This window comes from Poecilia formosa, unplaced genomic scaffold (assembly GCF_000485575.1).
Source record: "Poecilia formosa unplaced genomic scaffold, Poecilia_formosa-5.1.2 Scaffold222, whole genome shotgun sequence".
NCBI classification, from domain to species: domain Eukaryota; kingdom Metazoa; phylum Chordata; class Actinopteri; order Cyprinodontiformes; family Poeciliidae; genus Poecilia; species Poecilia formosa.
In genome coordinates, this window is record NW_006800161.1 from 635,357 (window position 1) to 662,100 (window position 26,744).

Genomic DNA, 26,744 nt, shown 5'->3' on the forward strand with positions numbered 1-26,744 from the left:
TATTTATCAAATATGACGTAAAAGAAATTTACTTTCTAATTTAACACCTTGAAATTGTCTGTTTAAAACACTTCTGCTCTTTCTGAAACTCCACCTTCAGGAAGTCATCACAACATGGCTCCTTTATTAACCCTTTAACCTCTGCTAATGTTTCACTGAGCAGTAGCTCCTATAATGAGCTCAGCAGATGCTCAGTTCCACCAGGTGTTTGCTAATTGCTGCTGGCTAGTCTGAAGGAGCTGAGTGGTGGAGTCGCAGAGGAGGGCTGCTCTGTGATACGGAAGCTTAAAAACTGCAACACTGAGGAGGAACTACATCTCATAGGCGGTACTGAGTGTTTTTATCAGCTGAGTGCGGGAGTCAAACTCAAACATGCGTGAAAAAAAATCAAAGTAACAGTACAGTGTTGCTGATGATAGAATAACATCATAACATGATGTAAAGCTCAAAAAAGTAGATTTTACATAAAACTGCCCCTTTAATTTACAACATTCTGAGACTGTTAGAACCAGGATTGATTAGCCCAACTGGGCTTCTTCTATGAGTTTCTAAGTTGGTCTGGGTTCTTCTGAGCCAGGATGAAGGGCTCAAAGAAGAGACTCTCATTGTGACATCATCAGGTGTAAGTCATCCCACCAGAGAAGGTCAGAAAAAGTGTGTTTGTACACCATCAAGGCTGAAAAACACATTCAGGGAGAGATATTTTAAAACAAAACTAAATATATATCTACCAGGAAGCAGTTCTTGCTCACGGTTACCAACATGAACTATAATTTACATAGACAAAAAGACAAGGAAGCTTTTGAAGTGTATAATGTCCTTAAAAGGGATAATTTTAAGAGCGCATAGAGTTCTTCTGAACTAGCAGAACAAGAACATTCCCCTTTAATAAATACTGTGAACATCATCTGTGGGGTAAAAGAGTATTTTCCCTCAATCTAAAGTCATGATGAACACTTTGTCCAGAACTTTTAAGAGTGAAAGGCGCGCATATGTCTGCATGAAAAGTGTAGTTTCTGACTATGTCAGCTTTCACGTAGCAAGAATGCACTTTACCTGAGCACTAAGTGTTTATTTCATATGACATTTTTGCAATATCGCCCACCTCTCCTGTTTAGCGTCCAGATTTTAGTGTAAACATGGTGAGTAACGTCTGTTTGTGATTATCGATATTAACATTTTTGTGCACGTATCATTAAAATCACTTTGAAAATTCAACTAAATTAAACTCACAAAGCAATTTATTGAACTTCATGCTAATGTTAGCTAATCCAATTTTTTGCTACCATTTCACTAAATGAAATGGTAGCAATTCATTAATGATAATGAATGAACCTGTTTACTTTAAGCAGTACAAGTCTCTCTTAACATGCAGTACAGCTCTGTTTTATGAGGACTTGCCTCCAGCAACACACACACACACACACACACACACAAAACAATAGCTATCCATTTTGAATCTTATCTGAGCCATCAGCATACATACTGTGCTCTTTAAATCCTCTTTTCTCTGGAGGCTGAGCAGGCCTGCAGCACTCAAAACTAGCCCACAATGTTGCCACACAACAGTTTCAATAATTGGTAAAACCTGTTTACCTGGGGGTGATTTATCGCAGCGTGTAAGAACAGAGTTATTTCTGCAGCAAGTCGTCTGGTACTGGTTCAGAACAAGCCAACTGTGCTTTTTCCCTTATAAAGGCTGTTCCTCACAGAGGGAACACATGTATGAGGTGCGTGCCCAGATGTCTCGTGTAAAACAGGATTATTTAGGTTTATTGAGACTAAGAACTTTAAGTCCACGAGGACCTTGAGCATAACCTGAGCTATGAGAGGAATCTGGAGAATTTTAATTAGATCCAGGATATTTTTTTAACCAATACGGTGAACCTGTCATCAGACTGATGGACCTTTGTTATTACATTTCCCTGAAGCGAGCTGGAAAATATGCAAAGAAGTGGGAATGCAACAGACAGAAATGTGGATTCAAGGGATGTTCATATGCTAAAATGCAGAGATGTTTGCAAACTTTATGTACTCAGTTATATCCAATCAGTCTACCTGAATATAGCACTTAAACATAAAGCTGGAAAATTTGCAGAAATCTTTCAGGGAAAACATCATCCTCTAGCTTTTCTAGATCATCATAAATCAAAGAGGAAAAGAACAGGCCTCAAACATTTTAACACAAATCCATTTCACGACAGCATACTAAATCAAACTCATTTTAACTCTTATCTGAGAGACACTAAAAGAATGCACAGCGCCAAGCTTTGCTTAATTCATCCCATCCTGTCATTCCGACAGGCTCCTGGCTACCATTGATAATTCACAGAAAATCCAACAAAACTCCAAGATTCCTTCCCTGTTCCTGGTACCGCTAGCTATACTCCTCAGGCTGAACTTCAACCAAATGCCACAAAGGCTAAACACCCAACAGAAAACTCAAAAAACAGTAACAGAGAGGAAGGTTGTGGTGTTTAAAAGAACCCAACAACTAAAAAAATGGGTGCGAAGTCTAGACCGACCATCTTCACAAATTTTAATCTGATCAGCCAGTGCAATTAGGTGGATAGCAGCCAATGTAAAATAAATAATAAAGAAACTGTCAAAATAATCTGGAACAAACCTTCTTTCAAATGGTTCAGAAAGCATAACTAGAAATTCAAATAATATGTAAAATAAATAAAGTGCAACATCATTCAGCCTAACCCTAACCCTACCCTACTCTAACCCTAAGACTAGACTAAGGCCCTTGTTTACACAACAACAATTTCTGGTGAAAATGGAAGAGTTTTGTTGTGTTTGGACTGTGCATTTACATGAAACCACCAGATGTTTTCTCTGACAACGGCACAGTTTGAGAACGGGTTCCAGAGTGCAATGGTTCTGAAACATACCGGTGTCCGTTGTCTTGTAAACAGGACAAATTGATCTTTTCTTTCAGGGAATCCCCAGCTCATGCATAGTATGACGCAAAACATAGCTGCTTCCTATGATCCACAGAAGAAGAAGAAACTACTGACAATGCTGGTGTTACTACAATTCGTGTTTCCCCATCAAATACGGTTCCCCCAGCGTCTCTTCACTGCTCCGCACCGCCTAGGTGGCAAAATACATGTGTGCTTGTTCAGCGCTATCTAAAGAACTAGGGACACCGTGAAAGCTCAAACAACGTGTTTCAGCAAAGTTATCCCACTTTTTCCCAACTGCGCCCTAATAAGACACACATGGTGCGGGTTTCGGCATCTGATGGGGAAACGCGAATCGACGTGCTTTCAAGTAGAACTTTTTTTCTTTTTAAATACATGCGCACTGACTTTCAAAAGAACCTAGCGCCAACTAGTGGCACCTTTTCGATGCATACCGTTACTGTGTAAATGTGTTGACAAAAATGGAACAAAAATTCCATTTTCATCATTATCATGTAAACAGGGCCTAAATAAACATGCCCTAATATATCTGACACCTTATTAGCGATACCCGATCTACAATTCTTTTCCAATATTGGGACTGATACAGATATTAATATCCAATCAGTGCTTCTCTACTTGTACAGCGAAGAAAGCAGTAAGGATGTGAATACTTTTACAAGTTCTGCATAAGAACGTGGAAAAAACCGAACCTTATCATCTGATGCAAAACGGTTGACTTCTGTCAGCTCTTGGAGCTTAGTTGTTTTGCTCAGAGAGCAAACATTAACAATTACTTTGAGTCTGAATTCAACCACTAAGCTGCAGTCAATAATTGACCTCCACCTTTCACTGATACCTGCCTCCAGTTATACTTTTAAACCTGCAAAAAGTCTAAACTTAAAAACACATTTAATCATGCTGCAAAAGACCAACACAAACCAGACTGTAAAAATCTGCGTGTACGTATGCTGGAGTTTTACTCATCTGTAGTGAACTTTGGACCCCTTTGCAGCAATGCAGATATGACAAAACAAAAAAAAAACCCTCAAGAGAACCAGAAGCTCCTGACTAACAGTTGCTGGTATTTTACTGTGTCAAATTAACAAACAAGGTCTTTCGTAGTAAATCATTAGACGCGCAGCAGAGAAGTGAGGCCACATGAGATTTCTGAGGAAGTCTCCCTCTCAGTGGCGCTGCACACATTCTGCAGCCAAACACAGCTATTTAACAAGGTGACGACATACAGCAGTGACAAACTGCAGCCTCTGCTTCGCTTTATGTTTATGAGGTTTTCTTCCACAAATCACACATGACAAGAGTCATGCAGGCTTACTCCAACAGAGACGTCCAAATGCATGAATGAATGAAAAAGACATGGTGAGATCATGATCAGCTTTTAAATTCAAAAGTTCAAAACCATGATTATTTTTCCCTTTCTGTTTTCTTTTTCATTACAAAAATGTCTGGACTTCTGCATAAGCATAACCGCCGTGTTAGTTGATGAGGTGTGACCTACAGGTTACAGGCTGATATTATACTTCACTCCTACAGTTATAAACAACTGGTTCATGTCAGAGATCCCACTAGACAAGACAGAGAGCTCTGTGTCCGTCATATTAAAATTAGTCATCCTCATCTCTGCCGTGCACTTTCACATTTCAGTTTGCTGTCCATGTGTGACATGGGGAAAACATTCTGCTTGTCAAATACAGTCAGCTGTAAAGAAATCAGAACATTCAGAGTTTTGTAACAAAAGTGTCTTGCAAAAGCATTCCTACTCCTTTGGGATTTTATGTGATGGAGCAATACAAAGTAATACATCGCTAAAGTTGAAAAAAGAAGAAGATAGTTTTCTATATTTTACAAATAGAGACTTGAAAAATATTGCCTGATTTGGTATTCAGAAACACCTCCCCCCCACATACCTCGACTCATTACTTCCAAGAAAATACTCAAGACTAAAAAAGTATTCTGTATAAGGACAACTGGAGTACTCAGTAGCTAGTCATAAAATCTGATTAGATCTTTTTACAATGATGTCATCATACAGATAACAAATACAACAAAATTCAAAGCAGAAGAAACATTTTTCCAACCAGGTTTTATTTCAATACAAAACACAGTGTTTATATATAGCAGAAACAAAATAACTTTAGAAAAATGAAGCTTGTGCACAAGCAAGAAGTCTCACTCTGACGTAAACTGCAGCTGTAGGCGTCTTGTGCATTTTTCTTTAAAATATGTTTGTTCTCCATTGGGGAGGTTACCTGCAGTGAGTAAACAATCCAGGGGATTTTACTCAACTATGGTGCAGTAACACTACAATAACTATTTTTCTCTCCAAAATAAGACACTCTAGTAAATATAACAAACAAACAGTGTAGATCTAACTAGTTACCACCCAGCTCTGATTTTAAGTCTCTTGCAGTGTGTCTCTACAAGATTTGTACAACTAAAGGACAAACCTTTAGCTCACTTTCTTTAAAGCATAACTACTTTGGATGGAGGAAGTTTAAACATTCATTTTCAAGCACTGCCACAGATTCTCAGATGTATTTAAGCCTGGCTTTGACTAGGCCGACATCACCCACAGATGCCAGAAGCAGTCTCAAACCCTTTGCAGCCTCTCACAGATTTTCTTTCATGATTGTCTTGTTTTTAGCTCTGTCCACCTTCCCACCAAATCTGACCGGTTTCCCCATTGCTGTTGAAGAAACTGTACTCCAAAGCATGATGCTTCCACCACCGTGTTTCTCGTGGAGATGGTGTGTTTGGGGTGAAGCGCAAACTTAGTTTTCCACAAGCTACTTTTATAAAACTGTGGCGTACTTATTACTTTAGACCAACATAATATAACATAATGTTGGAGCAAGACCTAGAGGAATCCTGTTAGTTTACAAGTCCAGAACAAACTTAGACAGTACCATAAACTTAACACTTCATAACTATGCGCTACTTTGTATTGGTCTTTCACGTAAAATCCCAATGAAACACATTGCAGTTTGTAGTGGCAGTGAGACAAAATTTTAAAAACAATCTCATAGCAATTGGCTACTTTTGCAAAGTACCACATATGACAATAAGCTTTAACTTTAATTCACTCTGAAATGTATAAGGCAGTGTGTGTGTGTGTGTGTGTGTGTGTGTGTGTGTGTGTGTGTGTGTGTGTGTTGTTGGGATTTACCTTTGTTATGAGCAGAGGCTCCCGATGCTCCAGCCCTCCTCTGAGTGTAAACCCCCACGGTGCGCCTCCCGACAGAAACACATGCACCGGTCTCCAGCTCTCCACATCTCTCGTCCTGTGATCCAGATCTGCAGATTTCTGCGACGCATGCCAAAAACTTTCTGCTTCCGGATAACGAGTGGCTCCCTCGGCATCCATTATACTGTTTACCAAAAAAAAAACACACACAAAAAAAACACAAAAAAAGGAAAAAGGGAAAAAAAAAAACAAGAACATTAAAACATGTCCACTAAACAGACACAGATCACAAAACTCAAAGCAGTTCTAGTACAAATACTACAAACTGATGTTTACCAAAGGAATGGGGTTTAAGAGGTTTATTTTCTGACCCAGTCTCCGGTTTCTGTTTACTGTTGTGCTTCAGCTTCGGTGTTATGTTGATTAAAACCAGCTACAAATTTTGAAGCGTTTCACTCGACGTCAAGATGTTGACAGTAAAACACAAGAGTCGCCGCAATCATTTTAGATAAACCAATGAAAAATCTCAAGCACTGTGTCTTTAATTGCCAATATAAATCATGCTTTCTTTATATACACATGTTGCACTTCCATCTTCTCCTCCATTATTTCCCAATTTGCAATGACTGCTTTAGGCAGGATTTTGTTTTTGTTATTCCTATGCCCACACAGTAAATGGATAAAAGCTGGGCTATGGCAAGTCTCTGTTATGGACAAAAATGCCATTTAACTGAAGTTTTCAAATAATATCAAAACATGTCATTATGTTCCAGTATGCTACACGGTTTTAATTCAGTTAGAAATCAAGCTGTGTACTGAACTGCATCTCAAACAGAGGTTTCTTGGTGATTGTTTCCATAATGCAACCATAAACCCCTGTCTGTGGCAAACAATGGAAAACTGATGTCACTGTTGGGTTATACAGTGAGTTTTTATGGCAAAGTGGGCATTAAAAACTGAAAGGGAAATACATTTGTTAACTTCTGATAACAACTGTAACAACTCATTCATATAAAATAGAATGTCGCAATATTGGGTCGTCAGTTTAAGAGATAAACTCATTTGCATTGCATTCTTAGGATCCTGAAAACATTAAAAATAACTCTGGAATAATTAAAGGTAACTACAAAGTAATACATTACAATAGTTTTAAGCAAAGCGTTAAAATACTTTTAACAAATTTAAGTTAGATAAATAAATTTAAAAAAATACAGAAAGTTGAGCACAGCTGAGTATTTTTTTTATTTACGTTAAGTTATAGAGCTCTTAATTTGAAAAGAGCACGAATACTCAAATTAAATAGTAACTTCCCTTGTTGAGGGGGGATGATTATTTTTTGCTATTTTTAATGTATAAAACGTAGTTGTGCAGGACGGATGTAAATGTGTGGCAGTAAGTACAGAGCTGCTGTCATAGTCCAGACGCTCTGAATTAAACTTAATGCTCTTACATGAGAGAGAATTAAACACATTATCACTGTCGTCGACCGACAATGAAAAAGAAACACACGCTCGGCTAGACGAATAAATAAAGTTACACAGACCTACTTGTTTACCAAAGAAAGCCTTATAGAAAAAAGAACAAGCTCTGCCAAAAGGTAAGCTTCCCTTTTCGCAAGTTGTGTTTGCGAATAATATTATTCCCAAACTCTCGCAGCGGTACGACTGGACTTACCTGGAAATTCAACTTATGGATAAACCGGGGTGAACGGGAGAGCTTCGTCGGGTGGCAGGCAGCTATATCCCAGCTTTACCTCTTTACACATACTTCATCTTCTCCAACAGTTTCTGTGACCAAACGACTCCTTGGTCTTCTTAATTAGACGCCAGGCGATACTTCCAGTCGAGAATGTGTCCAGTTCGGACCGCGACAGTTCAGTCCGTCTCCTGCTTCATGCATACAGTCCCACAAAGAAACGCTGACACACTTCTAAGAGTTTAAATGAGCTAAGCTAAACCTAGCTCTCATCCATGGACAACAGGGATAACCGGTGTGGCACGAGCGGCACACGCGTGCCATCTACCGTTAGTTGGTTAGTTAACACCAGCCACTGGATAGCTACAGGTGGACCTCTGGCCAGGATTGGGATGAAACACCCCCTACTGGACATCTGACGCAACAACACAAACCACTGACCATCAATAGGATTTCTATTCTATTCTATTCTATTCTATTCTATTCTATTCTATTCTATTCTATTCTATTCTATTCTATTAAGGGAATATTTACAAACACTATCTTTGGACATAAAAAATGTCCATCTATGTCGACAACAAGCATTTAAACTTTAAAATATGTAAATCGTTTAAAAAAATTAATTAGATATAAGACATAATAATCTAACAGAGGAAGATAGATCTACAAAGCAAAGCTGAAAAGTTGCATATAATAACATGTAATGGCTAAATAGCAAATACTAGAAATAAAGAACATAATTTACCAGAACATTTCTGTATAAAATTAAAAGGGACCTGCTAATGTATGCTAGTTGGAGCATCTGAGGGAATTAATTGATGAAAATGTCAGGGTTTGCCTTGTGCCAAAGATCCAATCCTCACATGGACACAAGATAATGCAAAGCGAGAGTTAATCTATTAAATAGATTGAAGATGGATAAACTAAAAACATATTTCATTGTCTTTGTGAGCTTGCTACTTTGTTATGACTGTTTTAATATTTTTTATTAAATTAAATATAATTCTTTATAAGTTTTTGTGTATTTTTTTTCTTTCTCCATGTTGACATAAAAAGTGAACTATTGTGGGCCGATTGATACCTGATATTAATACTTTAATATTACATGAACATTTATATGGCGGGCCCCAATACAGTCTTGAACATGAAAAAGAACCATATAGTCTTAAATCTCTGGGGGGGGGAAACTCATTTTAATGGATGCTTTAAGATTATTTGTTTTTATTATTTTGTTGTAACCGGGTTAATTAAAAGAACACCCCACAGTTTGGTTGTTTTTTTGTTTTTTTTTCAGCTTGCTGTCCTGGTTTAGCCTTCTTACTCATTGGTGGCAGTAATGCAACAAATTAACGTTTGCTAGAAAACAAGACGAAAAAGACGTAGCAGGAGGAGATTGCTCATTTTTCCCCCTGCCATTCACCTGTGGGGTATCACGCTGAGCAGAAAAACATATTGAAATCCACCACAGTGTATACGTTTGCCATTTTAAGTACAGTATTTTGGTTTTAGTCCATAAAAAGGGGAAAACTAATGCTTTGGAGGCACGCTAATAACTGACGTATAAAAACACAATTATATATCACAACGGCCTGCCATACCGGTAACGTTCTCATCCGTTTCAAGGAAATAAGTTAGCGGCCAGACGCAGTCAGCTTCCAATAGGGGAACTAAAAGAGTCACAACAAGCTTATCTGAGAGGAAGTTTATTTTGTTAACCTTCAGTTTAAAGATATGCTAAAGAACTGGGGAGCCTGGCTGGGTAAAGAAAACGAAAATGACCAAGTTAAAGAAAAACGGCAGCGTGTTGTTGGTAAAAAGAGGAGGGACGATAACCCGTTGGAATATGACGAAGAAAAACAAACAAATATTGCCGAAAAAGACACTGAACTATCCCAGCTTCTTCAAAAAACTCACAGTTTAAGTGGTAAGTTAGCTTATAGCAGAGGGCTTTTACATTCTACTCTGGTTATTTTTATGTGCTCGTTTATTTTTATGTAAGCTAATAAGCTTGAATACTTTTTGCCATTTTCCCCCTTGCAGACTCCATATTTAACTTTGCCAGCAAAGCTTCTAAGAAACTGACGGAGACTGTTGTACAAACGGCACAAAGCCTCAGGAAAAGCGTGGAGGAGGGCAAACTAAACGAGTTTATAGATAAGGTGAGAACTCGTTCTGTGTGTCCTTTGATTGTTGTTTGTAATAGTTGGAGGAATAACCTGCGATTTATCTTCCTGCCCTTATCTTCCTGCCCTCAGACCATCCTGGGTGATTTTCAGAAAGAGCAGGACAAGTTTGTTCTTGAGAGAAAAACTAAAAAAATTGGTAAGTAGCCTCCTTTAGTTGTTAGATATAATGAAATGTGTGAAGCTACATGCTAATGTAGGGTTGGACGGTATGGCTGAAAAACTTAGCACGATATAAGCGATTCATTCAAGTCGATATTGATGATTATTTTTGTAGTATTTATTTATTTATTTATTTAAATATCTAAAATACAGCCAAACTGGTGGTGTAACATTTCCTGCTTTAGCCAGTTTTCACGCCAAGCCGTGTTTTTTGAGTGTGTGTGTGTGTGTGTGTGTGTGTGTGTGTGTGTGTGTGTGTGTGTTTAAGCAGCTACGAGGCATGGTGGCAAAACCTTAAGCTGCTGCTTCAAGTTTACAGGTTGTTGCTTGGTAACCAAAGAGCGAGTGAGTGAGTGAGTTAGTTGATACCACCAGCCTTGCTTAGCGCGCTCTTTTTTCAAATGAAATCTAACTGATAAAAGTAACTGTAGCAATGAAAGTATCAAGTAACAAAAAAATAGTAACATCAGTATCCATTTAAAGCAACTGTAGCAATGACTGTATCAGGCAAGAACAAACCGGTAACATTAGTATCCATTTACTTACCGTCCTAGTTAGTCTTGCACTGGCATCTTCAGCTTCGTACTGCCGGATGGTCTGGAACAGTCTACGGTATTTTTCTGCTGTATTTCTCCTGGCAATACGTAGAAGTCCTTCGGCATTTTGCCTTCTGAGGATAACTTGTTGACGGAATTTAATTAATTGTATGAGGTTGATGAGCAGCAAAATTAGCTCCCTGTCATCCATTGTTGAGTCGTCGTTGTCGTAGTAGTAGTAGTAGTATTAAGTAGTCTTCTTCTTCTTTATTATATTGACAGTTGGCAAACAACCAAAGGAAGCATTACCCCCACCAACTGGTAAAGGTTGTGGACCCCATTGTTTTGTTGAAAAAAATGACCCAGTTCTATGCAAACACAACAGGGCTGCAGTACTGGTGGGACCGGACCGAAGCTGGCTGGGTTGGTCGGACCGTGCCATGCAGTGCAAAAGGGACAAAAGTTTAGAGCGGCTAAAGCCTGTCCTCTTGTCTACTTCTCCCAGAATGCTGTGCAGTTTTGGATCGAAGTTCAGTGAATATTAACTTAAGTCGGTGACCAAATCAATAACCACGTCTTCCTCTTTTTTTGTAAAAACTCTGCATACATATTTGCAAAATTATATAAGGTATAGCAAACCACGAAGCTAGGGGTGTTATGCTAGGTGAAATACATCGGCACTGCTCTAATTGGAGGTAGTTCCTTTTGTTGGAGGCCAGCAAGGAAGATATACCGCGAAGCTGTGTGTGTGAGCTTGATAACCTCTTCCAAATGTGCCGCAGTTCCCAGAGCTTCTACAGCTGTTAGAAGAGGATAACAATTAATTGAGGAAAAATGAAACGGCACCTGTAGGAAGCAGTCGTATCTCTACTGGGAAGAAAAACAAATATTTAAAGGCTAAATTTAGATGCATGAAGTCAATGTTGGTGACATGACAGGAAATAGCTGAATAAACCCGGAACTGTTTAAACCGGAAGTCTTCCGCGGCTTAAACAGTTCTGCGAAACTCGGAAAATTGGGGGTTTTCAACATTTTTAAATCCATCAATAAACGATGGATTTACGTTATGGCTTTTCACACATCTTCACTGGAGTTGCTAAATAAATATGGCCGTTATTGTACCTTTTGAATTCAAAATGGCAGCTCGTAGAGCCTGTATTCACAGTCTAAATAACAGAGGTATTGTTTGTAGGTGTGCCTGTGCCACCGTGGGTCGGCTACGATGAAGAGGACCTCATACAGGAGCAAATCTTAGCCCTCTCAGCTGTCAGTACCGCCATAAAACTTCAACAGTATATCTAGTGATGAAAACAAACAAACAAAAAATAACTGTAACTCTGTTGTTTGATTTCAACGGACGGCAGGACAAAAGGAATTTTTTACGAAACCCTCCCGCTGGCGTGCAGTTTCATTTCGACTTTGAGCAAACGTATCCCGTCGCCTTGGCAATGCTGGAGGAAGACGAGCTCCTCAGGAAGATGCGCTTCCATCTGGTCCCCAAAGAGTGAGAATGGTTCACTGGTGGCCTACTGTTCAGTATTTGGAGTGTTTTATTTCGAAGAAGAAGAAGAAAAAAACATAAGTGAACGGAGTATGTTTTCTTTTCTTAATATATTTTTGGGTTTAGGTTGAAGGAAGAAAACTTCTGGAGGAATTACTTCTATCGAGTCTCTTTGATTAAACAATCGGCTCAGCTCACAGCTCTAACGGCACAGCGGGACTCAAAATGTCTGGATTCTGATCGGACAGGTACAATCCGCTGTCATGTGCAGCTTTAAATTGTTTTTTTTTTGTTTTTTGTTTTTTTACTGGTTAACATTTAGAACAGTATCCAGTATCATACACATATTCCTTAAACTTGAATGTATTTTTTTTACATTAAGACATGACATTTTAGTATTTTTTCTTTCCTTTTTTTTTTTAAACAAATAAAACTGAAAAGTGTGGCGTGCATTTGTACACCCCTCACACAAATCCAAGTAAAAGCCAAAGCGAAAACAACCTTCGACCAGAGGTGTTCAAAGTGTGGCCTGGGAGGCCATATGTTCTCCCTTTCACGTAGTTAAGGTCTAAACAATTCAAACATGTGAATATACTTTGACCTTGCAGATCTGGGTGTCTGTTAATTGCCTTTCCTAGCCACTAGAAGGCTTTCCTCCTTCATTGCGTTTTCCTCGATCAATGGAGGAAAGCACATGGTCATGTTCAGAGTGACGTGCAGCTAGCTTCCCATCTGGAAAATCATATTCTAGGTCTCATCTGGCCAGAACACCTTCTCCTGCATGTTTTTTTTTTAAAGGTTTTGTTGGCTCTAGTGGCCTTTACTTGAAAGTAGTTTGACAGGAAAGAGGGTTATGAGAGAGGGGGAAGACATGTGGCAAATGTCACCAGGCTGGGAATCAAACCTGCAACCACCAGCATGAGGACTAAGGCCTCAATACATGGGTTGTGCTTTGCCCCTGCACCACCACAGCAGCTCTCCTCCTGCATGTTTTGTACTTTGAAAAAGCAAAAACACTCACAGTTTGATGTTGCATCTCTCCAGGTGTAGTTAAACATCCGTGCTCCCCAACTGTCCAAAAACCCACACAGAATGAGGTAATTCATAAATTTTTTTCAAAGCGTGAACATAGCTGAAGTTTTTCTTTGGAAATAACTATATGAAATACAACTAATCCCACATTTTGTTTGTGCCGGCGAAGGTCGACAGGAAGGTCTCCACCAGGCTGCCCATGTCTGAGTTTGTGATTAATGCTTTAAAGTCGTCCACGATTAATGAGGAGGAGCTGTGCAAACGTCCAGTTTTGGACAAAACGGAACTGAAAAAACATGGTAAATCTTTGGCTTTAGCCATAGCACGAAAAATTTCTAAACCGTTTTGCTTTAGAGTTCAGTCATTTTACAGTTTTTTTTTTTTTTTTTTTTTTAGACGTCATTCCTGAGTGGGAGAGAGAGCTGCAGGAGGAGCTGGAGGAGTACGATGTGTTGCCCGATACCGAGATCCACGATGAAGCCTGGGACAGAGAGATCGAAGAGCTGCTTAACGAGGAACTGTGATAACGGCCTCACCAGCATCACGATGAGAACGACCATCACATTAGTTATCCTCTAAGAAGTCTAGAGTTACCGACTAAAATCCTTTGTAAGGCCGTGATGCGACTATCAGAAAGTCCTGACCTCGTTTGGACAATAAAGCTCAGGAAGTTGTTGCCGTTTCAGTTTCCTCCTTTCAACTCCAACCTGGAACCACTTGTATTCTGATGGAGTCGCTGTGACTAACGCTGGAGACATGTTGTGAGGTGTTTTACCCAGAATTCCCTCGCTGGGCAAAAGCCGAGTTGGGACGAGCCAGCAGAATAAGCAGTATTTCAAAAGAACTTATGTTTTATAAACAATATTACTTGTTAATAATTTGGTGTTGAGAGAAGAGCGTTTTTTTCTGAAAACGAACTGCCACGAAGAATAAATCAGATTTTTACTTTTGTGTTGAATGTCTGTTTTATATTATATTTACCACCAATGACAAAAAAAATGTTCACTTTTCTGCAAAATTCACCAACTGCAAAATTCTTGTTAAAGTAGTGTAAGATAAGTAGTATTTCAAAAGAACTTATGTTTTATAAACAAAATTACTTGTTAATAATTTGGTGTTGAGAGATGAGCGTTCTTTTTTTGTGTGGTAATGAACTGCCATGAAGAATAAATCAGATTTTTACTTTTGTGTTCAACATCCGTTTTAAAATATATTTACCACTAATGACAACAAAAAGAAAAAAAACATTTTCACTTTTCTGCAAAATTCACTTACTACACAATTCTTAAGTAGCATAAGATAAGTAGTATAAAAAGAGAAGAAGAAATCTTACGGTTTTTTTAAACAGTGACAATACTTTTTGTTAATCTGTTGCTAAGAGATGAGCACTTTTTCTGGTAACCAAGTGCCATGAAGTAAACATCTGATTTTTACTTTTGCAAAATTAAAAATTAGAAGGCAGAGCATTGACATTAGCATAAACAGTAGCATTAGCCTTTTCCCTAAAATAAGCTTTTTAGCTATTTTTATTTTATTTATTAGCCATGTTTAGCACACTGGATGGAGGAAGTCAATGTAAGACAACATGCTAGTGATAGCCCACATGCCACTGGCAGCATTTAGGCTAACATTAGCATTCTGGCTAATTTTAGCTTAAACACTAATTTTAACATACGGAATGGAGTAGGTCCATGTTACTTAACATGCTTGTGATGCTCCACATGTTATTGAGTACATCGTAGCTTACTTTAGCATTGATACTAATTTTCAACACCAGAACGCTGGGTTCCAACCGATGGGCACACTTTGGCAGGCCCCATTTAAGATTCTTCAGAAATTTTCTAGTCATTAGTTTATTTGCCTCTTTTTTTAAGTTTATTTCCAAGTGTGTAGTATTGTTTTAAATGAAAAATTTGCATAGTGCATTAATTTATTTTTACCCGATTAACTGATTGACAGAATAACCAATAGAACAATCCATCCAATGAATTTTGTAAAAAAAAAAAAAAAAATTCTATTAACCCCTTAAATTACATTTTCTTTTTTTTTTATCACTCCTATAAAAGTTATCAATAACAAACAAACAAACAAAAAAAAGATGATCAAGTGTAAACTTGTTCAGGACGGCATAGTTCTCCCTCACAACAAGAAAGCATTTTCAAGTCGCTTCACACTGAGCAATAAACACGACTCTGGTAATGAACGGCTTTTATTTCACTGTAAACACAACACAAAGTGCCACAGATTCTATGTCACACAAACTCTTTAGACAAGAATCCGCTCATCAGGAGGCATAGAAAAGATGTAAACAGCACAATTTGGATTTTATCAGCATATAAATCAAAATAGGACATACACAAGAATGCACATTTATAACAAGGAATTTGTACAGTCCTGCGTCCAAGGCATTTTATGTGTGCAGCTTTTTCTTTTCGGATCAAATGGTTAAAAATTACAGTTTCAATGCATAAAAACTCTGAAGGTTTATGTTTCTATTGCTTCTTATAAACAAAGTTTCACCATGTAAGGTTTTTTTTAATTATTTTTATGATCACAGTCAGTAGGTAGTTTACATGCTCCACAGTGTGTCATCGTTTAGTCCTACGGTGAGATTTCTCTTCATTTAGAAAGTATGGGCAGTACACAATTCAGCTTTCTTGGACTCTACTGCTTACAGGTGCAACTTGGCAAACAGGAATATCTCTGAAATGATAATTTCAGTAATTCAATTCAAAAGTGAAAAATATTTCATTATACCGCCAAAAGTATTGATTCGTTTGGCATCAGATATGGTAGAAGCAGTACCAGCTTCAAATATTTGTAGGAAAGCTTTGAGTTTAGGAGGAATTCACTATTTCCCCAATGGTCTTATTTGTGAGGTCGGACACTGATGTTGGGCAAGAAGGCCTGACTCACAGACTCAGTTCTGATGAATTGGAAAAGTGTCCTTCCAGGTTGAGGTTACGGCTCTGAGCAGACCAGTCGAGCTTTCCCTCAACAAACTCAGTCATCTGTGTCTTTATGGACTTTGATTATGCCCTATTTTGCAGATATATTTGAGCATTAGATGACCATCTCCAAACTTCTCCCTAAAATTGTCCAAAATGTCTTAGAATGCTGCAGCATTATAAAAAGAACATTGTTTTGAGGATATTACTGAAAGTTATTTTTGTTTGATTTGGTGAATGTTGAGGGGAGTTCGGGGAGGGGGGACCTGCTTGACCTTTCATGACCTCTCGAAACATTTATCAATATCTTTAAAACGGTAACCGCACAAATGAAAATTTGTTTCTGCACAAATGTTTATTTAATTTGAAGAAGGTGGAGGGGAGGGGAAACTTCACTCAGGTGCTTGTTTGCCTTTTTCTACCACATTTTTTTCTTCCAATCAACTTTCCATTAACTTTCATTTGAAATAATGTTTAATATTTGCTTGAGTATGCAGTTTTTGCTAGCTTTTAGTTGTTACTATCAACACAAACGTCATTAAGAGTCTAAAGAATCTACATAAAACACAAGTTTCACTTTTGAATTAAGTTACTAGGATCAGTTCACTTTTTGACGGTATCCTGATCTGTCCACATTAGAGCAGCATTGCTCTAATGTGGACAATACATTTTGTTCAAGGTATTTTTATTAGCTGTGAGGCAGGAAATGACGTCTAAATTAATCTGTGGGTCTGAAGTTAGACACCAGCCCTCTACAGGAACAAGTGGGTATCAACCATGGATGGATGGTTAGTTCTTGTTTCAGGAGGCGTTAACAGTTGCTGCATGTCTCTGACTTTTAGTCGACATGGTTGTAAACATGGAAATGAAAAACAGTCGGCTTGATTCTTGCACTTTTACGTGACGTAAAACCAATCCAGCGCGTTTACCTGCTACATTGTTGCCATTTTAAAAAAAACCTCACATAAATACTAGTCAGTGGTTTAAGGCATTCGACTGTAAATCTATTTTTGTAAAGCCAAAGTTTGACCGATCAGAACGGCGTGAGCTTGTAAACGAAGTTATTACAGCGTTTATTCCGGACTGAACAGTGACACGTTGAGTGATCACAGTGAGTGTGTTTTAATTCACGCACATCTTCAGTTTAAAACTTATCGGCTATTGATAACCTCACAACGATGAGCTCTTACTCTTTGGTTCTAATGTAATACTTTAGACTTCCCTTTATATAATGTGACAATCTATTCCCTTATTTGAGAACAAAACATAAAAAGCATAATAAATTACTGGTTTTTTTCCCCATATATCATCACACTGCGCACTGAAAAAACTGAGAAGGAAAGAAAAAAAAAACATAAAAAGAAAGCAGAAACTGCTAGATATGACTTTACAGTCAGAATGTGTGATTGCATTAGCTGGAGGGTGAATCAGAGTTATCAGGTCTATGAAGAACAGTAGCCAGAACAGGACAGGGATCTGAGGTCAAAGCGTGATGATGAGGAGGATGACGATGATGGAGAAAGTGTTTATGTGAGTCCAATTTCCTCCAGCACGCTGCGAGGGGTCTCTGCATCCTGTAGGGGAGAGGGGTGAAGAAACACTGAAACCATGGTGCTCTGCAGAGACGTTCTGACCTCTTGAACTTTTACACGGTTTCTCATGTTACGATAAATGGATATCATCTATTTTCATTTGTTGCTGCGCAAAACAAGAAGTGCTAATTCTAAATTCACCACATCCTTGCAGGTACTGCTACCAAAACCTCACCAAGTGAGGGAGTTTCAGAAGTTTCTGATCTGTGTTAAAGGGGCAGTATGATGTGAATTTGACTTTTTTTTTTAGCTCTATGTCATGTTATAAATTTATTCTTCTCATCAAAAACATGCCTGGAGCGTTGCTTTGATTCTTTCATGCATGTTTGAGAAATCCTTGAATCTCCTAAGAACTATTTTAAAGGCGTAAAAGGGGAGCATCGTTGTGACGACATATGAAAGTGGAGCGTCACAAAAAGTAGGAGCTTCTTAAAGAGACAGAGGCTCATTTCATGGTGTTAATTTGCGAAGTTGAACTTCTTTTAAGTTATGTTGGATATATACGGAATTTTTATACTTAAAAGGTAATTTAGTTACTTAATTGTGCTATAAAACGGCACTATGTGCCTGGAAAATATATAATACTGCCCCTTTAAGACTCTTTTTGTGATTTAAAAGTCATCTTTTCTATTTTATTTCACCCCCGTTTTGGGCTGGATTAACTTCTCATTAGTTTATGCATGTCTCTTAATACTTTTCTTAATAGTGTTTATTTAAGAAATCTACATGTTGAAATATTGTAATTTTTCTCTCTGTTTAGCTTTCTGACATGTTTCTGCTGTACCTAAAACCAAAACCATGCAACAGATTCCCATCTTACAGGTTGGCGTTGGTGTCATCGTGCGTAGAAGTAGACCAGTAAAATGTTTCCTAAAATTGGGCCCGTCTTTTTCTTTTTGTTCTTGATTGTTCAAGATTTGAAATGTAGATGCCAGAGGTTACTGTGACTCTGCCGAGCTGTGCTCTCGTGCTCGTACGGATCAGTTTGTGGAAGAAGGAGAAGGAGAGACACTTACTTTGGCGTCCTAAACCAGCGTTCAGCACAAAGGTAAAGAGAGGAAGTTCATCAGAGCAGTGAGACAGAAAATCGACTTCACACAGAACGAGGATCTAACATTTCAACTGGGATACATCTGTAAAAACGTTACACTTCAAGAGAAGAAAGCTCAAACTCTAAGTACACCATGGAGACCCATGTTGCATAAGAACTTTTCTAAATGTATTTTTTTACAGCATGTTATATATTTATGCCTCTTAAACCTTTTTCCACATTGTATCAGACAAGAACTACACACTTCAGTAAATTTTATCTTGGATTTTATGCGACAGACCAGGCGTCAGCTAACGTTGCAACCCAGACAGCCATTTTGGACTTTGGTCCAGCTAAACAAACTACATGAAACCAATAAGCTTATTGAGCTTGGTTTATCAAAAATAGTTTGATTTGTTAAACTATCAAACAAATCGAAGAAAAGAAAAGCACTTTTATTTTTTGTTATTTTTAGGTTTCAACATAAAGTTATCGAACTGTTTTTGCACAAAAGGAACACACAAAATTTTCAATTGAAGATAATTCTTTTAAAAAGACACATACTTTGCAATCAAAAGACAAAAAAAGTACATTTTTACAGAGAATATTCCTTTGATTATTACTAGTATTTTTCTGATAATGCTCTGTATACATTACATAAAATATGCATTTTTTTATACTATACAGTTTAAAACATTAATTCTTTAGCATTGTGGACAAATTACTTAGAGCCTCAGTGGATGATGTAAAGAGTTAAATGTGGCTCTGTGGGTATGGAGTCAACACCTTTTTGTTGGAATGGACCAGTCAAAGTTCAAGTTGGTCTTTCACATAAAGTACAGATAAAATACGTACTCTCATAAAAATATTTTTAAAAAGTTTAAGTGGTATGAATATTTTACACAATGTTTGGCACAACTGAGTTTCTTTCTAACACCCAACAAAAAAATATGACTACGTTTGTAAACATCTGCCTGAGTGCTTAATAAATGTGCTTCATGGCATCACAGACATTTTCAATTAAAAGTTTACAACATACAAAAACAAACTCGCTTAATAGTCACAAATATGTGATTTATTGTATATACTTTTAAAATCAATTATTGCATCACTCAACACATCATAATGGTCCAATTATAATTTTTATATTTGTTAGGACACATTTACGTTGAGAATAAGTGGTGCTTGATTTATCCACACAACTTTTATTTAGTGCAAAATAAATTTTAATTTAATTAATCTATAAACACTTACCTTGAAAGTGGAAATTGCATATCTACTCATATCTGATTAGTGATACTTTTTAAAATTTATTTTAAAATAAGAAAATAGAGTAATGTCAAACAGAAATTAAGAATCTAGATTATTGCTAGTCTTTGCTATTGTCTCAGACTTATTTTAATGTTACACAACTTCTAGGCATGGCAACAAGTCTGACAGAAAACAAAACAAAACATGTAAATTAATAACTTGTTTTAGATTCATACGGATAACATGAATCTTCTGTGAACCAAAAAAAACAAACAAAAAAAACACTACATCTGTGCATAAAATAACTAACATTATCCTCCAGCCTGTGTTTAAGTAGCTTCAGAGTTGGCATGACCGTACACAGCCAGGTGTTATTTATTCATTTCTTAAATATTTTTCTATAAATGCAAACACTCCGGTCCTGAGAGCAAATAGAAGACCGAAACACAGAACTCCCTTCATGGCTGTGCTGCCAAATCTCCTACAGGGGGCAGTGTTTCCCCACGGAGTGACGGGGAGATGCGCAGGCGGCAGAACAAGCGACTCCCGTGACTAACTGAGCTAACGTGTCCTATTTAACCAAAAATCTATGAGTGTGAAACACGTCTTCTTGTTCCAAGAATGTCGCCAGTTAATTAACCAGGAATTTCACTTAGATTTTTTGCCAGTTTCTCAAAAAGAAAAAGATGGAGCAAAAATGTCTAATAAGAGGAAATTGAACTTCATTAAAAAAAAGACAATGGATTATGGCGACACAAAAACTTTTTCTTTACAGCAAGAAAAATACACAAATGTGTCACATATAGAAAGAAAAAAATTATACAAAATTTAGCAGACCTTTGACAGACATGCAATAATGCATCAAACAATTGTAATAGCTACATTAATATATTAGCTCGATTTAAAAGTGATGTTTTCTTGTTCCAGAGGAACAGTTTAAAAATAAAATAAATCCACCACTGAATTTTAGTTGTGGTTTACTTTCTGGACAACACTTTAGCCCGGCTGTCATGTTTCGAGTGGAATTGAAAGTGAGACCGACGAAACACCTCCAAACACAACGTCAGGTGCTCAGAGGCCAGAAAGAAAGGTGCCAGGCACTGAGAAGCGCAGCATGCAGGGCGGACAGCAGCAGCAGCAGCAGCAGCAGCGGCGGCAGATGGTAGCCAATCAGTACACAGGCACATTAAAGTACTCATGACGGGGCTGAGGGAGAGAAAACAAGACAACACTCAGTGGTAACAGCCTCCACCGCGTTCACACTCTGCTCCTCAGCAGCAGGACATGCAGGACACGGAGCAGCAGGCAAAATGCAGCATTTAACGACTTCATTCTTTCCTTCATATGAAATTATCCATTTAGACAAAGACAGTCACAATATCCTCGTCTACATAATATGTTTCAGGGTAAAGTGGGGTACCTTGGCTTAGCTTTAATCCTAGCAAATGTTTTCTTGTTGCTTAAACGTTTGTCAGATTACAACCACAACCTTTAATGTGTTTTAATGGGATTCAATGTAATGGCCTGATAGCAAGTAGTGATGAATTGTGATGTAGAGTAAAAACGAAAAAAAAAAAAAAGTTTTAATCTTAACCAATCTGTTTAGGGTACATGCTCTGTTGGAAGGTGAACTTTGACCCTTGTCTTTATACTACAGTCACTACTCTGCATTCCACTCAGTGTAAGACTAACACCAATTGGCTAGACCTTTGTTCAGTTGGGTCAGTCATTTTTAAGGGAGGTGAATATTTATGCACCTATTTTATGTGAACCTTTTTGTCATTTGGTAGAAATCAGTGTTCAATTTCACAATTTTTATGTTTGCAATAAAAAAAAAGCCAAATTTTGTTGATCATCGTTGATTTGTCTACAAAAAATGTAAAGGGTAAAACTTCTAAGGTGTGTGAATACTTTTTACAGACACTGTACATTCAATATTATGCAATAACTGACTCTACAACAAACGATATATAATGGAAAAATCACTTTGTACAAGACTCAACTCAACAGTTGTCCTGCTGACGTGGAGCTAATAGCGAAAGTTCAAGCTGGAAGACTCCACCCCCTCCGTTCGCCCATCGGCGTCATGCTCATCTCCAACCTCAGCACTGGACCTCACCCGGCGCGTCCAATCAATCAAGCTCTGCATAAAAGGATCCACACCCAAGCCGTCAGCCGGTTCCCAGCTGCGTTCAACCCACCACCGCCCCTTATCCACCCACAACCTTCGGTTCTCCAGGATAGCACCCTTTCCCGACCTCCACCACCAGTGTCGGGCCCCAGGGGAGAGCATCCCTAATCAGTTATCGGGATGTTCATCGAGTTCACATCAAATCTCAGCTCAAATCAGCTGCCGGGTGTCATAAGGTGGTGATGGGAGGTTGCGAGAACGAACACAGGAGTCCAGGTTATGAAGAAAGTGAATGTTTTAATAATGAAAACTCAGAAACACAGGAACAAGGAGACTGGCAGAGAACACAAGGAAACAGAACAAACTCAGAAGAAGACGTTAGGCAACGCTCGACAAGGATCCGACAAGGAACACAGACAAGAGGAGGGACTAAATACATGGGGAAGGTAATCACAGGAACTGGGCACAATCAACAGGGGAGACAGGCAACACAGAGACTATCAGGAAACAGAACCAAACACAGAAAAACCTCGAAATAAATGTACAAAGAACTCAAATCACAACACTGGGGCCCCGAGCGCCAAATAACTGATATTCATTCCTGTCATTAAACCTTTTAATTTTTCCTTTTTCTCCATCTGAGTCTTTCCAGATTGAAGTAGATTTCTATAGAAGTCCAGATTAATTACATTGAACCTTGTGGTTGTAATCTGACAAAATGGGAAGAAGTTAATATTGTAATATTTTTGCAACGCAAGTAATTTGCATGAAATCAGACATTATGAACATTTTATAGTTTGCAATGCTTTAACTCTGTCAGTGAGTGAGTCACTTATGCAAAGGCAACCCAAATGCGAGCAGTGGAAAGTGGCAGTAATGACGCCAACATAAACAAAAAATACACAGAAAGACAGATTGTTGTTCACAACACAACTGTACAGTCAACAGTGAAGACACCACTACCAGGATACCAGGGATGGCACTAGAAACTGAGATACAGACATATTCTTAAACTGAAAACAAAGACATACAAAATAAAAAAAAAAAAAACCTACAGACTCTAGTGGTACAGACAGCCTATACCCACAGACACAAAGTATTCACCTTAGCTGGCCTAATTCTGGAAAAGACCAGAGGCTTCTGACGCCATATTTGGGACCATCACACCTGTGAGGCAAACATTTCCATAAGGACAAAGACCGTTTGATCAAATCTACCAACCTACTCTACAACTCATCTAGGGAATGTGCTCAAGGAAAAAAACAAAAAAAACAAAGGGGATCAAGAGTGGACCACTTTAACATCTACGCCCCGTTCATCTCTTCTCAATCTCTCTCAGGTGTCTGCCATGCTGAACTGCTCACAGTCCTCTGAGGCTTCATTAATCCTAAAGAATATCTGCCTGCTGGCAGCAAAGGAAGGGTCAGGTCTTGAGAAAAAATTTCATTACAGCCCCCATCAAAATAGCTTCCACCAAATCCGCTAAGGTATGTTTTCTAATTACTGGGCTATGTCCTTACTAATGCCTAGAAACACAAGGCATCGGGTCCAAAATAAGCCCCAACTGCCCCTGCACTGTTTTAGCCATGCAGAGCTTATATTCTGATTTCTCCTCTGGTTTTTGTTGTCTTGTACAACTTCATTGTAACAGAAGTGCTTTAAAAACTCCAGCTGTGTACCCTGATTACTATGCTGTGCTGTCAAGCAGATTGCTGGTTAAATTGTTTTCCTCTTGTATAACTTGCAGCAACTTCGCCACAGGAGGTCTTCTTTTAATGTGGTCTGATTGCTGCTTTGATTATACAACAACCATAACAAGAGGAGGCGCCACAATAAAAACAATTTATAGATAAATGAGCTTCGTTCTTTATTGCATTATAGATTTTTTTGTTGTTTTCGGGTTTTATATAATGCTTAACCCAGTAATGAGCTCAATTTTGTGATGGTCCAGCATGAGATAGGCAACTTAATGTTCTACTTCAAGGACTTCAGGGTCTTGAAGCTGGTTCACTTCTTTCCAGGGTGTATGATCATTGGGCAGCTGATATAACTTTGGACTTCTTGATCAGATGCTTAATCTATATCAAAGGACTCCTTTTAATGTGTTGGGGCAGCAGCTCTAATCTGAGTTCCTCTCCGTATCTTTAAGAAGGAAACTGCTCCTGTTCTTTGTGCTGTAGTCCATATCTCAGGACTGTAGTTAGAGGTCGGAAGATAGACAGTCGTGCAAATCAAGAGCTTTACTTTTTGGTTGAGCTCTTTTATCACAATGACAGCAGCGCCTCCATTACTGCAGACAAGGCCCCGATTCGTCTTTTCATCTTCATCCCACCATTATCAATGAACAAAACACCTAAACTTTTCTGCTTCATGTAGTTACTGACCTCCAGGCCATCCCCCTTGCTCGGGTTGAGATCCATGCCCTCAGACACAGGCCATGAGGAGTCAACACTCATTTGGCAGCTTCACTGTGAATTTTCCTCGTGCACTCTGAAAGTTTGGCTCTTAAGAGACCAACAAAAATCATATAGTTTGGAAAAAGCAATGACGAGATCCTGAAGTTTCCAAACCAGACAGTCCTCGCCACCTGTGTACCTCAATTCTGGGCCATGAATGCCACAGACAGCAGCAGGAACAAGATGGAGCCCAACACGCATTGAGACCAGCTTGACTTTATGCTGAGGTCCTTAAACCTTAAAGCCCCACCCAGTATCCATAGTCCTATAGCACCTTCCAACAAATGCCACTGGGGGACAAAGTCCTAAGTCTTTTAAATACACAAAACATATTTGAACTGGACAAATGTCACCAGCTTTGCAAGGGTAAAGATATAGTCAAGTGTGGCATGGTCAGGACCAGTTCAAGTTTCATGATGTTGAAGAGTAGGGGTGAGTCCAACCATTTCTAGCTGGCATCGCTCAGCCTCACACAACCATCTTCTTCCAGTAAGGTGACATTCTAGACTCTGCTGCCAGGAAAAAGTATGCTGAGGCTAACGTCATTGCCAGCCAAGCAGCTTGAATGCACCAAAGTTCATTATTTACTACCCTCATTTTTATGATTTCTTAAAAAAAAAAAAAAAAATTAAGTGGCAGCAAAACTAAAAGATAAAGTATGACCATTTTAAAACTGTATTGGTCCAGAAAGATCAAACATGGGCAACAGAGACCATTAAAAAGTCAGCAGGAAATGAGAATGGGTAGTGGAAAGAAAATTAACACGTCCATCTTTTTAATTCTATAATTTTATGTTGCAGATTTTGGGGATCAAAAGTAAAATAGTAAATCTCAGACCAAAACATAATATGTCATAAATATAAGTAGTTTCAACATCATTTCCCTGTTCAATAATCAGAAAGCCAACCAATTTTATTTGCTGCTGTCAGTATAAAAATCAACCCTTTGATTTTTATACTGACATAAAAATCAGTATAAAAAAAAGCTCCACATTTAAAAACCAAAATCAACATTTATATAATTTAACATTACAATTTATCTGATTTTCAACTCTTCTTCAAAAGTAAACTACAAAAAGCTCGTCTATAGCCGAAAAGTGTTGGATTATATTTTAATCTCTGTTAGTAGGGCTGTGTGTGTGTGTATGGAAAAATGTATAGCCGTGTTCATGCCAGCTATAACCCTTTTAGTGCCGATGTACGTTTTGCTCAGAGTTAAGAGACAGTCAGAAACGCATGCAATCAAGAAGTTCACAGCACGCAGAGCTGCAAAAACCCATGCTGGCTGACTGACTTCACCAGTCTAGTTACCAATTAAATGGATGGAGGCACGGATAGGCCTTTACAAGATCTCCTCATTTGGCAAACTTCCCCAGTCTTCACTCTGGCTCTATAAATACAGAATTGAGCCGATCAATTATTTTTCTGCTCCTCTTGGGGTTATTAAAATGGACATCTTGTTTTCACTCCAAGTCTTCCAATATCACACACCATCCCACTGATGTACTGTATACACTAAAAGGGAAAGAGCTGAGGAAGAACTTACCACAACCCTCTAAGGATCAGAGGACAGTCTGTGCACAGACAGCCCAGCTGTCTGGAAACACACAGACGGCTTCACCATTGTGTCCTCTGGCATTTTGGACTTGCCTGGCAGCAACTGCCTCACACAGATAATTACAATGGGACTCATTTACATTCCCCAACACTGGATCCATGAATATGTTACCTAACCATTTCACTTCAGTTTTGGCCAAATTCATAGTTGAATTTGTAAAACTGGAGACATTTTGATGCCCCCAGTTTTTATACTTTAATGTACAATACTTTCACCATGAGATAGAATTGATTCAAGATAAATGACTAAAGATGGACATCTTTAATTCATGTGCAGTCCACCAGGAGTATGTTTGTGTATTATTGGTATATTTTAGCCAGTAACATATTGTGGGGTTCTGTCACCAAAAAGCCAAACCTGTGTAGCATTTTGTCACCGTGTATAAAGAAAAAGAGCGTCCCTGTGTTCTCTCTAAATAACACTGCTTTTCTCTGGTGGATGTTAATGGGCTCGTCAGCAGTGACCTGATTTCCCTTCCAAGAACTCATTAGCTGGG

General features: G+C 38.4%; 2 protein-coding genes and 1 long non-coding RNA gene across 6 annotated transcripts in view; 1 reads left to right on the forward strand and 2 right to left on the reverse strand.

The window, feature by feature from the left end:
- Positions 1-8,140, reverse strand: part of shroom2a (shroom family member 2a) — a 43,891-nt gene extending 35,751 nt beyond the window's left edge. For 2 of the 3 annotated variants that reach the window (XM_016679842.1, XM_016679841.1), the window contains exons 1-2: positions 7,789-8,140; positions 6,097-6,298 (exon numbers count right to left, since the gene is read on the reverse strand). In XM_016679842.1, coding sequence (XP_016535328.1) covers positions 6,097-6,294 — 198 coding nt within the window. In that variant the 5' untranslated portion in view covers positions 6,295-6,298; positions 7,789-8,140. The remainder of the gene's footprint in view (positions 1-6,096; positions 6,299-7,788) is intronic. The other variant, XM_007568462.2, reaches the window with a different exon arrangement.
- A 1,244-nt stretch (positions 8,141-9,384) lies between these two features.
- LOC103149358 (synapse-associated protein 1-like) lies at positions 9,385-21,609 on the forward strand. Of its 2 annotated transcripts, XM_007568466.2 has the most exons (9): positions 9,390-9,733; positions 9,850-9,968; positions 10,065-10,131; positions 11,883-11,956; positions 12,055-12,194; positions 12,318-12,439; positions 13,236-13,288; positions 13,393-13,522; positions 13,620-13,905. In XM_007568466.2, exons 1-9 carry the CDS (start codon positions 9,541-9,543, stop codon positions 13,745-13,747), a joined length of 1,026 nt encoding a protein of 341 aa, XP_007568528.1. In that variant the 5' UTR covers positions 9,390-9,540; the 3' UTR covers positions 13,748-13,905. The 2 variants fall into 2 exon arrangements, with proteins under 2 accessions (XP_016535331.1, XP_007568528.1); XM_016679845.1 differs by lacking the exons at positions 13,236-13,288; positions 13,393-13,522; positions 13,620-13,905 and adding an exon at positions 18,699-21,609 and having other exon boundaries at positions 9,385-9,733.
- On the reverse strand, positions 15,415-25,570 carry LOC103149359 (uncharacterized). Its single transcript, XR_477463.2, has 3 exons — positions 23,280-25,570; positions 18,780-21,250; positions 15,415-17,745 (listed from the first exon to the last, which is right to left on the reverse strand). It is a non-coding gene; the product is annotated as an uncharacterized LOC103149359 (long non-coding RNA).
- Positions 25,571-26,744: the final 1,174 nt, after the last annotated feature.

Coding starts and splice junctions, on each gene's coding strand:
- LOC103149358 (XM_007568466.2), top strand. CDS start 9,541: ATGCTAAAGAACTGGGGAGCCTGGCTGGGTAAAGAAAACGAAAATGAC. Junction 11,957..12,054: donor AAATCTTAGCCCTCTCAGCT/GTCAGTACCGCC, acceptor AACGGACGGCAG/GACAAAAGGAATTTTTTACG. Junction 12,195..12,317: donor TTCCATCTGGTCCCCAAAGA/GTGAGAATGGTT, acceptor TTTTGGGTTTAG/GTTGAAGGAAGAAAACTTCT.